At 35.3% G+C, this 15,754-nt stretch overlaps 1 protein-coding gene across 1 annotated transcript; it reads right to left on the bottom strand.

Moving 5' to 3' along the window:
• Nucleotides 1-1,092: 1,092 nt before the first annotated feature.
• Nucleotides 1,093-10,492, bottom strand: Nts (neurotensin). The gene is made up of 4 exons (XM_048418480.3): nucleotides 10,305-10,492; nucleotides 8,117-8,178; nucleotides 3,995-4,222; nucleotides 1,093-1,455 (listed from the first exon to the last, which is right to left on the bottom strand). Exons 1-4 carry the CDS (start codon nucleotides 10,375-10,377, stop codon nucleotides 1,303-1,305), a joined length of 516 nt encoding a protein of 171 aa, XP_048274437.2. The 5' UTR covers nucleotides 10,378-10,492; the 3' UTR covers nucleotides 1,093-1,302.
• Nucleotides 10,493-15,754: the final 5,262 nt, after the last annotated feature.

Below are 15,754 nucleotides of genomic sequence, written 5' to 3'. Positions count from 1 at the left end.
TTTTGTTAATTAATCAAAAGACCCACAATTGCCCACCTTTGCTAGTAAACAAATTGAGTATAATCTTGATGTTCTGAGTTTGAAAACATCCTCTTAACCTCCATGACCATTTGTGCTATCTTGGTTAGTTCTCTGAACATTTTAAATGCTATGATTTCCTGACTCCCCAAGGAATGTGAAGAAGTCATAATGAAAGTCAGAATTTGGTGAAGAAAGCTCCTCCACCTGTACAGTTGTCCTCAATCCTGCTCTGGATAGTATTAAGCTTGGAGAAAGATAATCTCATTAAAAAAAAAGACTCAGTCTTTTTTGAAGATGACTTAGTTACGTGGGCTCTGAACACATCTTTCATGAGTAACAATGGATAGACCACAATTCTGTAAGAGCATGACCTTCCTGGACCCAGTAAGGGAAATAATTAAGAAAGTCCCAGGCGGCAGTGAAATGCAAAGGCTCATCTTATCATAACCATGACTTTAAAGAAAGTCAAGAAGAATTATTACATGCACAGCATTGAACTTAAATATACCTTCCCAATGAGAGAACAATATTAAATACAAGATCCCCTAAGTGACATTTAAATATGCATGCATAGTATTCTATCTTAAAGGTGTAAGAGAGGGGGGATTAAAAAGAATTCTCATAAAAATCAGAGAATCTGAAATAAAGCATTAGATTTTGATGGCTTGTTGAATTTTATTAGCTATTAAATTCATTTGACAGGCAAAATATTTACTTAAAGATACACTCACCAAGATAAGCATAAATAACAGTATTTCATTAACAATTCTTTCAGATGGGCCTTTTTATGACAATAACTTTGTTTTTTACTGAGTGATGAACCAGTGGTTTTTGGAAAGCAGTGTATATTTCTTTCAGTCAAAAAATGAAAGCAATCAAATGATCCAAATGGTGCCATTGTTCTGCTTTGGATTAATGATGTGTGCTCAACTTTGTTATAATCTCTTACGTTTTCACATAAAATGCCAAATGTGATGAGTGTTTGGATATCCTGTAATATATTTTGCAAAATTGCAAAACATTCTATATTTGATATGATTATTACCTAGTCCAATTATACAGAACACATCATGCTGAAGCTCTACATTTATTTGAAATCATTTAGTTTAATTGACAGGAATGCAGAGAAATAACATCCAATAAACCACAATCATGGCAGAGATGACATAATCAAGTTCTGTCACATTTACACACACATGAAACTATGTATCTAGGTGATCACATGATCATATATCTAGGTAAAGGGGGATCAATCACAATCACGTGTCAAGAGTCAGCTTCTTAGTAGTAGTAGGTGCCCCTCTTGAGTATGTAGGGCCTCCTAGGTTTACTCTCATACAGCTGCCGTTTCAGAATGTAAGGGATTTTTCTCTTTATCACTTCTTCCTTCTCAGTTTTGTCATTGCCATTGTCAAGAATATCCTCCTGAATCATCTAAAACAGAGAAAACACAAAGGGAAATTACATGCATGAAACATATTTCAGATTATTTCCCTACACTTTCCCCTATTTGTTTTAAGCAAAATGCACCTGTAGAATCAGAGAAACTACTTTGTCAGAGGACAGATGATTATCACGACTGAAGGGAAACAGATAATAATCTTTCTGATTATTTATGTCCTTTCTCAGGCCTACCTCTCATTAAAAAATGTATTTACATTTTCTAGCTTAAGGACTGTATCAGAGACACCTTCCAATTAGTTTTGAGTCTTTGAATATCATGGCAGTCCAAAATGATATAAGATATATCATAATAAATATAGTATTGAATCTCAATGCTATTTGAAAGAGAAGGTAACAGGATTTTATGCTGACTTAAATCAATTACTGCTAGAACTTGAAAGTTACTCTAATGACCAGTTTCCTAAACAGAAAAAAAGCAATTGCCCATTCCAAGTATCTTAGATGTTGTAGGAATCAACAACTGTGGAAACTCTGTTTAAACAGCTTTGATCTTGTCAGATTACAGCTGTCTCCTAAACTTTGGGGTGACAATAACAAATACTGATATTCTGATTGTACTGCATCCTATTCAATTGTCATGCCATCCTATCACCAAGTATTTTATCTCATGTTGCAGTTATTGAGTTTCAGAGAAGGTAAAGCAGCTACTGTCGGACAATTGAGGTTTTTAATCTTTACTTTCTTGAAAGTGCATAGTCTGTAATTACTTGTACTATGCTCAGTCTGATAATATCATTTTATTTTTAAATGACTCAACAGTTAAAATAACAAGAGTTCCAGTCTTATGTTCAGTTGACTTATCTGCTAATTAGTTTATTGAGGGTCTTTCTTCTCTGGATAAATAGAGCATAATTGGTATTTCCCTCTGCTAAGATCTGAATGTTCAAGTTTTATTGAGCTAAATAGTGTTTTAAAGACTGTAGCATTTAGCTGGAATTAAAATTAAAGGATGAATAGTACAACAAGGTAATTTGAACTAGCCTTTTCGGTTTTTCATCTGGAAAGCATACCAGTTAGGATAAACACCAGCAGTCTTGCCGGCATTCCCTTCTTCCACAGGGCATCTCTGTGGCAGCCACGCACGGGCTTGTTATATTAACAGAGAGGGCTCTCAGATCTGCAGGGTTGGTGCAAACCCACAATCTAAACCATGAAGCAAACCTCTCAGGGCTTGGTCTGAAAAAATGTTTCTCCAATCGGAAAAGTGTAATAGTATCCTCTTTTTCCCCTTTCTTTCGAACTCTAATTTAGTTTTTAGTGACATGTACGTCCAGGCAATAAAAAATAGTGTTTGAAGAGAAGGCCATCTGTAGATGACCAAAATTTTCAGTCTCTGCCCCCCCCCATTTAAAGATAGGTCAACCAGACATAATAGTACAGGGTAGTCATACTAGCCCTTTGGAGTCAGCGGCAGGAGGACTGCTACAGGTTTGCGACCATTCTAGACTACAGCCTATATCTCAGGACAGCCAGGGTTACCTAGCTATTAGACCTTGTCTCAAAATATGCATAAATAATCCTAAGGCTCCTAAGGATGGACAGCATCCTTAATACTATTCCTTTCATGATGTCTTCCTTGTTTATTTTATCAGTAGGAAAGTGGGCTTTGGAGTTAATGTTTGGGGAACTGATGCCAATTTTGGATATACCTAAAAGATGGTACTTCATCTTTCTGAATTTAAGTTTTGAGTTCGAAGAGGAACAGGGTTAATTCAACAATGTCTGTTTCAGAACCTTTAATTAACAGAAAAACTGGAATATGGACATAGATTGTTGATAATGAAAGTTATGTGTACTTACCTACTAATCTATAATGTAAAGGCTTTTCCATATTTGTATGTGTGTGTGTGTGTGTGTGTGTTGTGTACCTCTCTCTTTCTCTCACTCTATCTATATCTATATCTATATATGTGTGTGTGTGTATAGTGAAAAGTATATATATTAAAATATATATTCAAAAGAAGGTGAAAGTTATATATATATATACCTTATTTTAAAAATTAATAAATATTTAACTTTCTCAATAATCAAATACAGTAGCTAAAAAACAATTCCTATGCACATTCTAATTTGAAAATTGCAACTGGAATTCTTTAATTTTGTTCTCTTTCCTTGAAACTTGTATTTTGTTTGGTTATAAATAATTAAACATTATTTTTGATTTTGGTAAAATGATTGAATTTACTTAAATTTCTTGACATCTGTCCCTACTGCCTATTTAAAGCAGATCTGCCTCAGTGTTTCAGCAATTTACATTCTTGGTTATCATGTTCCTTAAGACATATCATTACCCTTTTAAGATTTAAACAAGAAGAGTTTGTTAATATCCAAATATTTGAAAGACACTTTGAAGTTAAGAAGGGTGTTATCTTCAAAATATGGTTTTACTCATTACTTTCTAGGATTCGTAATTCTCCCATACTGTGATTTTACCAGCGTATAAGAATGAATGCAAATGAGAGCCCACTAGTGCAACGACCCATGTGTCCATCTCTGGGTTCTGTTTTACCTCCCAGTGTTGAAAAGCCCTGCTGTGGCAGATTTTTTGCAGCTGGAATATGGTCAGCATTGCTTCCACGCTAAAGCCATCGAGAACCATGGGGAGTTTCCTTTTTCCAACAAGACCATCTTCATGCATTTCTCCTGCTGCCTCTTCAGCTGGGCTGTTCACGTTGTTGATAAGGCTGCAAACATTTAGCAAGGTCATTTTCCAAGAGGGTGGGCTTGATTTACTGATCTGAAATAGTGAAAAAAAAAAGAAATCACAATTAAAATCTGTTAGAGGAGTATAGAATATGCATTGATTGGGTTAAACCATTCTATTTTAAGTTTGACTTGCAATAAGACTGAATGTGTGAATCCTACTTTAATACTCTTAACTCACAGGCATTAAAATTTATGAGTATCAGGATACTCCCTCTATTTTCACAAAGATTGCAATTCCTTCTACTACTTGCCTTGAACAAGGCTATCCACATGTTGTATGTAATGTTCTGAGTTAGTATGGTATTCTAGAAGAAACAGTCTCCTTTTAATTTCGGTAATACCTCGTGTCTTACCAGTTCATTTGTTACTTTAGTTGTACATTTAGAAAGTTCTTTCAAGATTTTCTATTTTAGTGTTTCCTGAGATTAGTTCATTAGACTCCGATTTGTGTGCTCAACTCTTTTAAAAATATACTTTAAACTGAACTAGAACCACTTTCCTTTTCCCCTCTTTTTCCCTCTTCATCCTTTCCCTCAAACCCTTCCCATGTTGCCCCCTACTCTTAAGTTTATGACCTATTTGTTTTTTGGTTATTATTGTTGTAAACATACTCATATACTGCTCATACTCATATACATGTAGTGTATACACAAATTCATGTAAATGCAATTTGCTTAAACTGGTTTTTTTGTTGGTGGCGTTTTACTGAAAACTATGTATAGGCCTCTACTATTTTAAAAGGATATTAGCATTAAAGGAAATGGAAAGGGTTTTTAATTAACTACCCTGAGATCATACATAAGAATGTATAAGTGGGTTAGTAGAAGTTTGAATAGGATAGAATAGAATAAATAGAATATTCTCCCTACACACATTTGAACACAGAATGTAGAGGGAGGATAAAACATTGAGCTAACTGACTGTATCAGCTCTTTTCCCGTCTAACAGTAAAAAATGTCACTGTGACCCCTCTCCTACCAAGACATAGAACTGGAAAAAATGATAACCCAGGAGACACATATATATTTGGAGAAAGTTTTATGTCTAAATAACAAATTCTAAGTATAGTCCTTCTACTGTGTATTTCATTATTAAATGTGATCTAAGAGATATGGTTAACCCTCTGTGCCCATGATTCACTGATCAGAGATAAATTTAACAGGTGGCAAATCTGAAGATGTCAACAGAGTGCAAGTGAAGTAAAGTCATCAGGTATCATTTGACTCTAAAACTTATGTCTGAATAAAAGAATTCAAGAGTTTGTAACAGATCCTGGTTCCCAGTTGCTTATTCATAAACATGCATTGAACTCCTACTGTATATAAGGATTTGAGTTTGGTTACAATTATCTAGTTAGCTTCCAATGGGGAAAAAACATGCTTTACCAATACTGTTTCTTCGTAAAACTATACTCCAATGCCAGTCATGATAAAATATATCACATATATGAATATATATTTATATATATAAAGAGAGAGTGAGAGAGACGGCATTGGAGTATGTATATATTAAGAACAAAAAAATAAATACTCCTGGGTCTGCTATTTCTTGTCTCTGCCATTTTTTAATTTGCTGGAGCGCCTGTTACCTAGATAGTTTTAGTAAATAGCTCTTCAGTGTCTAAACAACTTTGTTCTAAAAAAGAAATTGTTCACATACTTGATTTAAGGAGTGAAAAGAGGAAAACTCATGACCTCTGAATCTTTTAATAACATTGCAATAACAGAAGCTAATAATCTTCTCCTTAAAATTTTGAATGCAGTCATTTGGTTAAGGTGGTCATATATAGAGAGTTCTCATTTACGTAGTACTGTAAACAAACAAAAATAGTTGAGTGACAGAAATGAATTATAATGTGATGGCGCAGCAAACATACGCTGTGCTTTTATTTTTATCCTAGCAGCAAAATTGGAGTAATTTTATGTCTGGGTACCTTCTCATCAAAGATTGGATCTTACTTATCTCAGTTGAAATGAAGCAATGAAATATAAATACTGCATCTTGAACAATTTTAAACTGATTGAACCTACACCATTGCACCATATTTTCTTTAGCAAAAAAGATGTCACTATTCCAGATATTGAACTTTTTTTCTTGCATTTGCTTGGTCAGCGAGAGTAAACCAAACACACACAGGGTCTCAGAATGGTAACACTTTGTCAAAACTCTGTCGGATTGGGGGGATTTCTTAGGACATGTATGTGTAAGTAATGTATATTTAGAATTTCAAAAATAAAATCTATTCTAAACCACTAAGGACTTGGAGTATAGTCTGAGAGATTATTGATTGACTCCACATAATTTCCTACCTTGGAGAAGAAAAGCTGTAGTCATTGACATCCAGACTGAGTACTAAACAAAGGATCTGTTATAGTTGGATGAATAAATTTCTCTTTAATACTGACTACATTTATAAAGAAAATGTATAAAGAGGATGTTTCTGGTGTTCAATTTCCATAATAATATTTGGCTTCTATTCAATTGATTTTAGTAAATATTGGCCATTATTGAATTCTATGTGATCTTAGATATTACCAGGGTATCTTTTAAGAACCATAGCAAAACACACATCTTCATCACTTGTAAAGTAATATTATAATGTGCTGTCAATCACATACTTGCAAAATGAATACCTTTCTTTTCTGCTCAGTGTCAAAGACAATAAAATTGACTTTACATACTAGAGACTTCTATACCTAGGATAAGCTCATTCAATTAAGGAAGACTTCTGCATGGAAGAATTAATTAAAATATTGCTTCAGAACTTCGGTCAGCGTCTGGGTCACTTTCCATCACGAGTGTTAAATCCCAACCTTGCTACTACAGTTTTTAATTTTGGGGGTATTATAAGATGAATTGAACTAAAAATATTCCCCATCTTTTCATTAGAAACCTGTATCCTAACCATCAATTTCGATACACAGTGATTTCCTGACTCTGAATCAATTGCATAGGGTAACTTGGTTATGTGAGCTATTGTAACAGTTTTGTTCCTAGGCAAAGGCTGGTAACTAGAAAAGGTGCTCTCGAGCTTGCAAAACTTTGTTCAGAATAGAGAACTTCACTAAACCGATTCAAAAGATGTAAACTTTGTCATAGGTAGTAGAGTTTATAATAGCCTATAAGAAAGCCGTAAAATTTGAGGTTCCACACTCCTATCCTTGTACTTAAAAAGATCAGGAAAGTCAATGTCAATCTTATTGACTGACCAGTTGCCTAAGATTAAATAGACACAAGTTTTGGCTTCAGGACTATATCTCAAAGTTAATGTTTGCATGTTCGTAGCTTTCCTCTATGTCATGTTTCCTCTTCATCTTGCCTTGATGCCATGTTTTAGGAAATAGATTTTTCCACAATTAACAAAAACATGTAAAAATTTCAATTAGGCTTCACTTATTTAACTTGAGGATGACCTGACTTTTATGCTGTCAATCTAATAATCATGAAAACAGGTTAAGTTTGTTTCCCTGTCTCCGTGACATTATCTGTGGTTGCTTAATTAAAATTGAAACATACCAATTGGCAGCCCTATACATAATTCCTTTTCCTATCAACACCTTTCTTCTTCAGAATAGTGGTTCTCAATCTGTGGGTCAGAAACCCTTTGGCAAAATTATATCTCCAAAATTATTTACAGTCTGATTCATAGCAAGCAAAACTGGAATTATCAAGTACCAATGAAAATAATTTGGTTGCCGTCACCACAACAAAAGGACTTTACTAAAGGGTCGCAACATCAGGAAGGTTGAGAACCACTGCCTTAGAAGAAAAAAAATAAAATCTCCCCAATAGGAAATGTTTCCCAAAGATCTTTACAGTTTTGAACTAGGTAACTATATCTATATTGATTAACATAAGAAAATATTATCATGCTTAGAGTGGATATTCACATCACCTTCAAGCCTGGATGAAAGAAAAAAGTTACCTTTGGCGCATGCATGTTTGTCAATAAATCTGCCTCTAAGGCTCTCATGTCCTCTTCGGAGTCTGAAAAAAAAAATCAAAACCACATGTTGACTATGTAATCGCATATCATGTTGTCACATTGAAACCAACATATTTCAAATTAATTTAAAGAATTAGTCTTTGAAATTTATTGTCTTCTCCATGTAATTCCTTCAGAGCGGTACACAGAGAGAAATGGTTCACAGCTTCACTTTCTTCTGACAGCTACGGTAGCAGAATCGCTTCCAAGAAAATGAGCACAAGAGAATTTGCTAAGCGAAGTATTCATGATTTGGAGTTGTTTCATCTCTGAATCGCAGTAAAACACTTAATTATATTGTGTAATCTAGACCTCAGTGAGACTAGTGCTGCACCCAGTCTCATTCTTCCCAAGGGTAGTTCGCACAAAATAAAATAGGAATACAAGTGTTGTTTTTTATTTCCTGGTAATTACTTCCTGCTAATTTTGGAATAAAAATGATACTAGGATTCACTTCACTGAAAATGTCATTTTATAAAATGGTCTTTGAAGGAATTGGTTTCTGCTTGAAATAAGAGCTTTGAATTTTGTGCTTCCAATTTTATCCTAGGCAGGTGAGGACTTGGCTTAAGTAAAGACAGAGCTCTCCGTCAACACAGGGTAAGCAGTATTGGAAACAGATCCCTGATTCATTTTGGAACACATTTTCCATGATTCCATTTATGAGCGTAGTATAGAAAAGCAAAATTTAGGAATGCTACACAGTTGTAGAGCATTTTCATATTCAGGAGTGTCATACTAAAGCAGAGCAGGGCTTAAAATTGTCCCATAAGCCACTCTGCAGTCATTAAAACACAGAATCCCACCTGATGCAACCAACTCATAAAGTGCATGCAAGAATTGAGTTATCCCATAGATGCTTCTGCTTGGCTTATTACAAATACATACTTGTTTGCTTTTCAAAGTGAATAATAAAATTAATTGTATTAATCATTGATGAAAATGTGCACTTGTCACAGAAAATAATTTCAGTTAATACAGACTTTTTAATCACTGAGCTATTTTAATCTCTAATTATAACTAATTTATGCACCATTTGATACAATTACATTTACAGACAACTCATAAAATATTTACAGAGTTTTATGTTAGTAAAATAATTAAATCATTCTAAATAAACTTCATTCCATGCTGATAGAGTTATCTTTGTACTTGTAAACCTTAACAGGAGTTTGATCTAACCTTTCAGAGCCCTAGTTGTTAACTATAATTTCTACAAGTATAACTTAAGTGATTTTATTCCATTACCCCATAAGATTTTCCACTGTGATGTGTCTGGTCAATTATTTCTAATCATTAATTAAAATGCACTGCAGTCATCGAAATATTTCACATTGTTCTTTTAAATGTACCTTATTTCTAAGGGAGTTGCTACATGTTTGACAATAATGCACTGATTCTCCTTTACTGTTATACACAAAACACTCTAAAGCTAAATTGTATCAAAAACATAAGTATAACTGATTTTATGACTACAGCTTGTGCCTAGCTAAATTACCTTAGGAAAGCAACAGCTATATTAATATCACAGCTCTGTAACAATGAAAGAGTATAAAATGTACTTTCAGAAAAGACTTGGGACATTTTGTATTACTAGAAATAATATTCTGTAAATCTTACTCACTCATTTACTTACTGACATTAATTTCCCATCTCCTAACACAGATATAAATTTACAAATAATCTGAAGAAAATCACAAAAGAAGGTGAATGAGAGACATCACCACCTAATAGAACGAGAAAAATGAGACTATAGATTGTGAATGGGGTGTTTTAATGTCTGCACGCTGACACACACAACTTCTATTCTTCTCAATAACGACCAGCCCACTGCAAATTTTCAGCTTTGTCTTATTACTCTGACCTATTTTCTCTCTAGTGGTTATATTCCAAAGGAGAATGAATATGTTGCATTTCCTTGAAACCACATTAACTGCTTTACAGACTCTTAGAATGGGAATAAACATTTGAGTTCTTACAGTCAGAACAGGAGAGAAACGTAGCAGTCACAGTTTCTGTCACCGAAAGGCAGTTAGAGCAGAGAGGAACTCCAGGATTCATTAACCTGAGCAGCAGCAGCCTGCCAGAGAAATCACTTTAGGGAGTTGGGAGATGTAGTTGGGCTTACCTGAGCAGAGACTCCAGGAGCTGAAAGCCAGAAGCACCAGGCAAACCAGCTGGATGTTCAGTCCTACCATCATCTTTCAGCCTTCTGACAAACAGGTCCAGACAGAGAGACACTGAAGTAGCGCTCTCTCCGTGCTTTCTCTTGCCTTCAGCTGGCTTTGAGAGTGAGTGAACTCTGAAAGATGCTCTGGCCATTCCCTGTATATATACCAGAGCAGGAGAATGATGTCATAGCTGTACAGGATGTGCCCTGCCTTCATCTCCATCGCCCCCCCGCCCCGTTCTCTCCCCACTTCCTCCTCCTTTCCCTTTGTCCCTCATCTCATCCCCCACCCAGAAACCTTGATTGAAAGTGACGATCTTCTCTAATTGCAGCTGTTGCTCAGGATTTCTGACTCACGGAAAGAGTTGCTCAAAGGCACTGCCATATACAGCAGAGAAGGCTCCCCTGGTGGCATTTTTTCTCGTTTTCTCTCATGCCCCCGCTCCAGAAATTTGTCATTTTGCTATCTGGAAAGATGAGTTTTTTTTTTTAAAAAAAATTCCTAATATTTAAGCAAAAGCTTAGGGCAAAATCACTGATTCCTTATGCAGGGGAGACTAAAAGACTTGGATATATTTTCTGGTAACACAAACTTCAGAGGAAACATTTGTTGTTTCAAAACTTGCAGAGAATTTGCATAGCACACGCTAAAACAGGAATGGAAATAGAAAAAAAATGGATATAGTAATGAGATTTTTAAAAAAACTCAAAAAAGGGGAAAATCAGTTCAAATAAGGAAGAATATCAGATCCAATGAATAGTATTATTGTCCACTGAGCTGAATGTATATTATATGTAACTGGGGAAAGACTAAATTGCATGTGTTGGCCTTTAATTGAATGTTTTAAAACATTTTTATAAAATAAAGACTTAAAGAGTTCATCTGTTAGAAGATAAACTGAAATTGCTGTATCAATAATACCTTCCAAATAATTATTTTTCTTATGACATATTTAGCTCTTTCTTGATGTGAATGCTGTGTCTCCATAATTCCTTCATTTCATAACCCCCCTCACTGTTTCTCTGCATTCTGTCGACTGCCCCCTCTCAGTTTAACACTCTTTTATTGTAAAAATGAGATTCGAGTTTCAGAAAGAGAACTATTCTATATAGCCATTATCCACCCGAGTCTCATTTCTAAGAAACCTCAGGCAATCTGTGAGTTACAATGCTATTCTTTCCTTCCCTTGGCCCCTGGAAGGAAATGGCTCAAATGCCTTTGATGGGGGGGTGGGTCGCTTTACTCCTGCATTCGATACTTGGTAACACAAGAACTGGTGTTAGGGATATGACTATTTGAAAGCAAAGATTTCTAAAATTTGTTTAATTTTTTAAAAAAACACTAAACGTGTGAAAACATCTAAGGAAAAAATCCAGACTGGCAAAACAGACAATTGATTTATATTATCTGGTATTTGCCATAAAATTAACTTCTCAGTCTTTGCACCAAACCAAAAAGTTATTAATTATAGATATTTAACAACTATTTAAAAAATAAAGATACATTAATATAACTCAAGGTTCAAAAGCTAAATGGAATCCGTCTTTTTTAGTACTTTAATTTGGATTTGTAGTTTCTGTGAAACAGATGTACCCAATTCACCTCTCCTTGAAAGTTTTCTCGCAAGGATGACTGACTAGCAAACCTGACGTATGCACAGATTTTTCCTACCGCTAGGGGGAGCAGTGGCAGTTTAGAACGCTTTTCCTTTTCTCTGTGAGAAGGCTTGCTAGGTGTTCCCATTAACCCAGTTTCTGTGCGACTGAATCATTTCAGACTTAACGAAGAAGTCAATAAATTATGTATTCTTTGAAGCATATTTAAATTAATTACTTTCTTTGCTTTTAAATTGTAAAACACAAAGAATAGTCTTTGAAAAGGTGTTAAAATGTGTGCTAGCAGTCTCAGAGTAAAAGGAAAATTTGATGCTTATTCCCCCGAGTGGTTTCCTAACAAGTGGAACATAGGGAAGTGTTTATAAACGTATCCCTGATCAATTAAGGAAAAAAATAACACTTTTAACTAATTTTAAGCATATCACATGAATATTCATTAATAAAGTGAGAATTATTTTTGGTATATGATAATCCCAGAGAAATAACACAAGAGCATGTATCAACCAATGTCAAATGACTCAAAAGTCAAATATATTGTTAGGTAATTTTCCTTATTATTAAAAATGCATATATACCTTTTTCTGTCAGGGTTATAATTTTGGTACATGCTTTTAAATGCTTTGATAAAATGCTCTTCCCTTTCTCTTTTAGCCTTGATTACTGGAACTTTAGAAAAATTGTTAAAGAGTGTTTCAGCAGGAAGGTACAGTTGCCCAGTGGTCTAGGCTTGGTGCCTGGGTACCATACCAAATAGAAAGGCCAAGACAGGGCTTCAGAGAGTTTCAGTTACTCCCAAACAAAATAACTGAGACTTGACAGAGAAAAAAAAATACCTCACAAGGTGTTTTGAGACATACTGTGAGTCAAAATACTCATAAATTGTAAACGTAGCAGAGAAACTTTCAGAATAGGTGGTTTGAAAATGTTTAAGTAAGTAAAAAGAATGAAAAAATCCACAATGCCTCCACCTAAGGCTCAGGGATCATTGCAGAAGATAGGGCAGGAAGATTTTAAGAGCAGAAAGATCTGGGTGTTAGCTGTGAGAGTTTGCCTCCTATAAATGTCAGAAGTTGCATTCTAATGTCTCGCCAACATGACTTCCTATACATGACCGGAAAGAGCAAGCATCAATAGACATGCTAACACTGACAGGGGAGAAGGCAGGAGGAAGCTTAATCTACACAAAAACTACTGGCAACTAAGAAATGCTGAGAGTGGGCTTTGAAACAGTCTTCTTCAGGGAAATGATGTCAAATGGTCAGTTTTGAAAAAATGCATACAAGTAGCATTATACACACCAATCATGCAAGCATGTTGCATTTAGGAACACACACACAAACAAAAATCAAAGAAAGGAGAGTTCATATATTTGAAAGACAGAAATGGGAGGTGAATACATGGTAGCGTTTGGATAGAGTAAAGGGAAGGAGAAGATTATATAACTATAATCTCAGAAAGGATTTTTAAAACATAAAAAATGCATAGTTAAATTAAATACATCATCAGGAGAGGTGCCTTATATGGGAAAAGGCTTGGACTGGAGGCATGAACTCCAGATGAACATCTGAATTTGGAAATCTAGAACCCATGTAAACGGTTGGGAATGGCAATGTGTTTTTATTAGTCCCAAACTTGCAGGGAGGGAAGAAAGAAAGGGAGCAGGAGATATCCTGAAGGACTTTGACCAACTAGCCTATGCAAATTCATGAGCTTCAGATTCACTGGTAGAGTCTTCCTCAAAAGAAGAATTGAAGAAAAATACTCCCTGTCAATCTCTGGCCTCCAAACATGTGTGTAAGTACATGTATGTGCAGTTTCATGAATATGTGTGCACACAATGCCATACATACACGTATACATCACACATGTATACACACATATGCATGCACACATACTCATATACACACACTCATGTTCATTCACATGCATACATACATACATTCATTACATACACATATATGCACATAAGCATGCACTCATACAATACACACATACATGTATGCATACACACACTACATTAAAACTGACACAAATGAAACCTTTCACACAGAGTTTAGGTGTCCTTCTATGGTTATAGGTGAGCAATTTTTGCTTTAAAGCAGTTTTACGTGGAAAACTGCCTCACGCAGTAACCAGCAGCTTGTGCCCCTGGATGACACTCTTTGTACTACTCTTCCCTTGCTGACTTTCCAGTTTGAGGTCACCATGTCAACAGGGTCCCCAGTGAAGGTTTCTACAGGAAATAACTTCTACTTTTGGACAGCTATTTACTGCAGTTTAATTTGCCAGTTTCTCAAAATAATCAACTAGGACAGATTAGTAATTAATAATTATAAAGCATTGATGTGTTCTCCTGTCTTACTTGGACAAGAGAGAGCCTGAAACCAGTTGATGGACAGCTGGTCTGCAAGATCACCCCTGCTCATTCTACACCTCAGGAGACCCCCTCACCTCACAGAACCCACCCGAGACTTACTAATACTTTGGTGCTGACATGCATACCTGAATCTGATAGTCCGTTTCTACAAGCTGCATAATGCTGACTTCCTTCAATTGATCTGTGCTCTCCTTGTGATATTAACTCTCATTTTAAAAAGACGTTCTTTTGAAGTCTGACTTCATCAAAACCTTTCCAAGTTAGAAACCTGTGGTACTCATAATGCCTTTTGCTCTCCCTAGGTTCTCCTGAAACGTGTGCTCTGTATGAAAAGTTGTATACTTCAGATGGAAAGGACCATACATAATTCTTCAGTATTTCTTCAGAAGGTTTACATACCAAAAGCTAACTAAAATACTAACTTAAAGATACTTCTAATTTCTCCAGGCCAAATTTGCCATTCTTTTGAGTCATAATCTCTCAAATCTCCCCAATTCTTTTTCATCTTTCTTTTTTATGTGCGCCTTTAGAGTGACTTTACTTTCTCAGCCTTTCCCAGGTATCCTTTCGTTCCATGACTAGGGATATCAACTTTGTAAAAGTCACTGAGGGAGTTCTTCCTGGAGCCATGGTCTTTATCAGCCAAATGTTTAGATAAATGGTGGCATTAGTTTTATTTCTCTAAATGCGTCTCAGGTCTGGAGCTGTGGCTGTGATTCATCTGAACAAACAATGTGACAGATTCCTGTAAGCCCAATTGATCTTTTTCTGTACAATTAAAGACCATTTTCAGGACATAGATAGGTATGTGTGCATACACCCACACTTATATACACTATCTTATACACTCAACGTGTATTACACAGACTTTAGAGATGTAGGTAAATGGAAGCCAAATGGGCAATTTCCCCCTGGAAGCATAATAGGCTTTGCCCATAATCTCTACAAATCTCCAGTTCATTTTTTGAAGGTTCTTCCATTTTCTGTTGCTTTATCTTTAGAGATAACAAACAGGGAATAGTTGGTAATGGATTTCTATAGTCAAAGCAAATTTTACAACTGAAACTCTAATTATCATCCCTGGTTTGATTAAGATTGACATGTTGTACATTAACATATTTAACGAAGGCTGTTACACATTGGGATAACATAGATTTCATTTACTATTTTCTTTCTCGTATTTAAGACCCATGCAGTGCCATTATTCCCGATGTGTAATACTTAGGTTAAGGGTCCTTATAGGGCTTCTTTCTGTAAAACCCCTTTTTAAATAAGAAGTTAAAAAAATCCTCCAGAAAACATTTTTATGCTTTTTGTCTTCCTTTAACAAATTAGTGCAGTTATCAAGAATAAGAGATAAGTTTTACTTGGAATAAAATCTTCTCCCTTTTATGTTCTGCAGTTTGTGGATATT

This window comes from Myodes glareolus, chromosome 26, assembly GCF_982192425.1.
Source record: "Myodes glareolus chromosome 26, mMyoGla1.1, whole genome shotgun sequence".
NCBI classification, from domain to species: domain Eukaryota; kingdom Metazoa; phylum Chordata; class Mammalia; order Rodentia; family Cricetidae; genus Myodes; species Myodes glareolus.
This window is presented reverse-complemented; position numbering and strand designations above follow the sequence as displayed.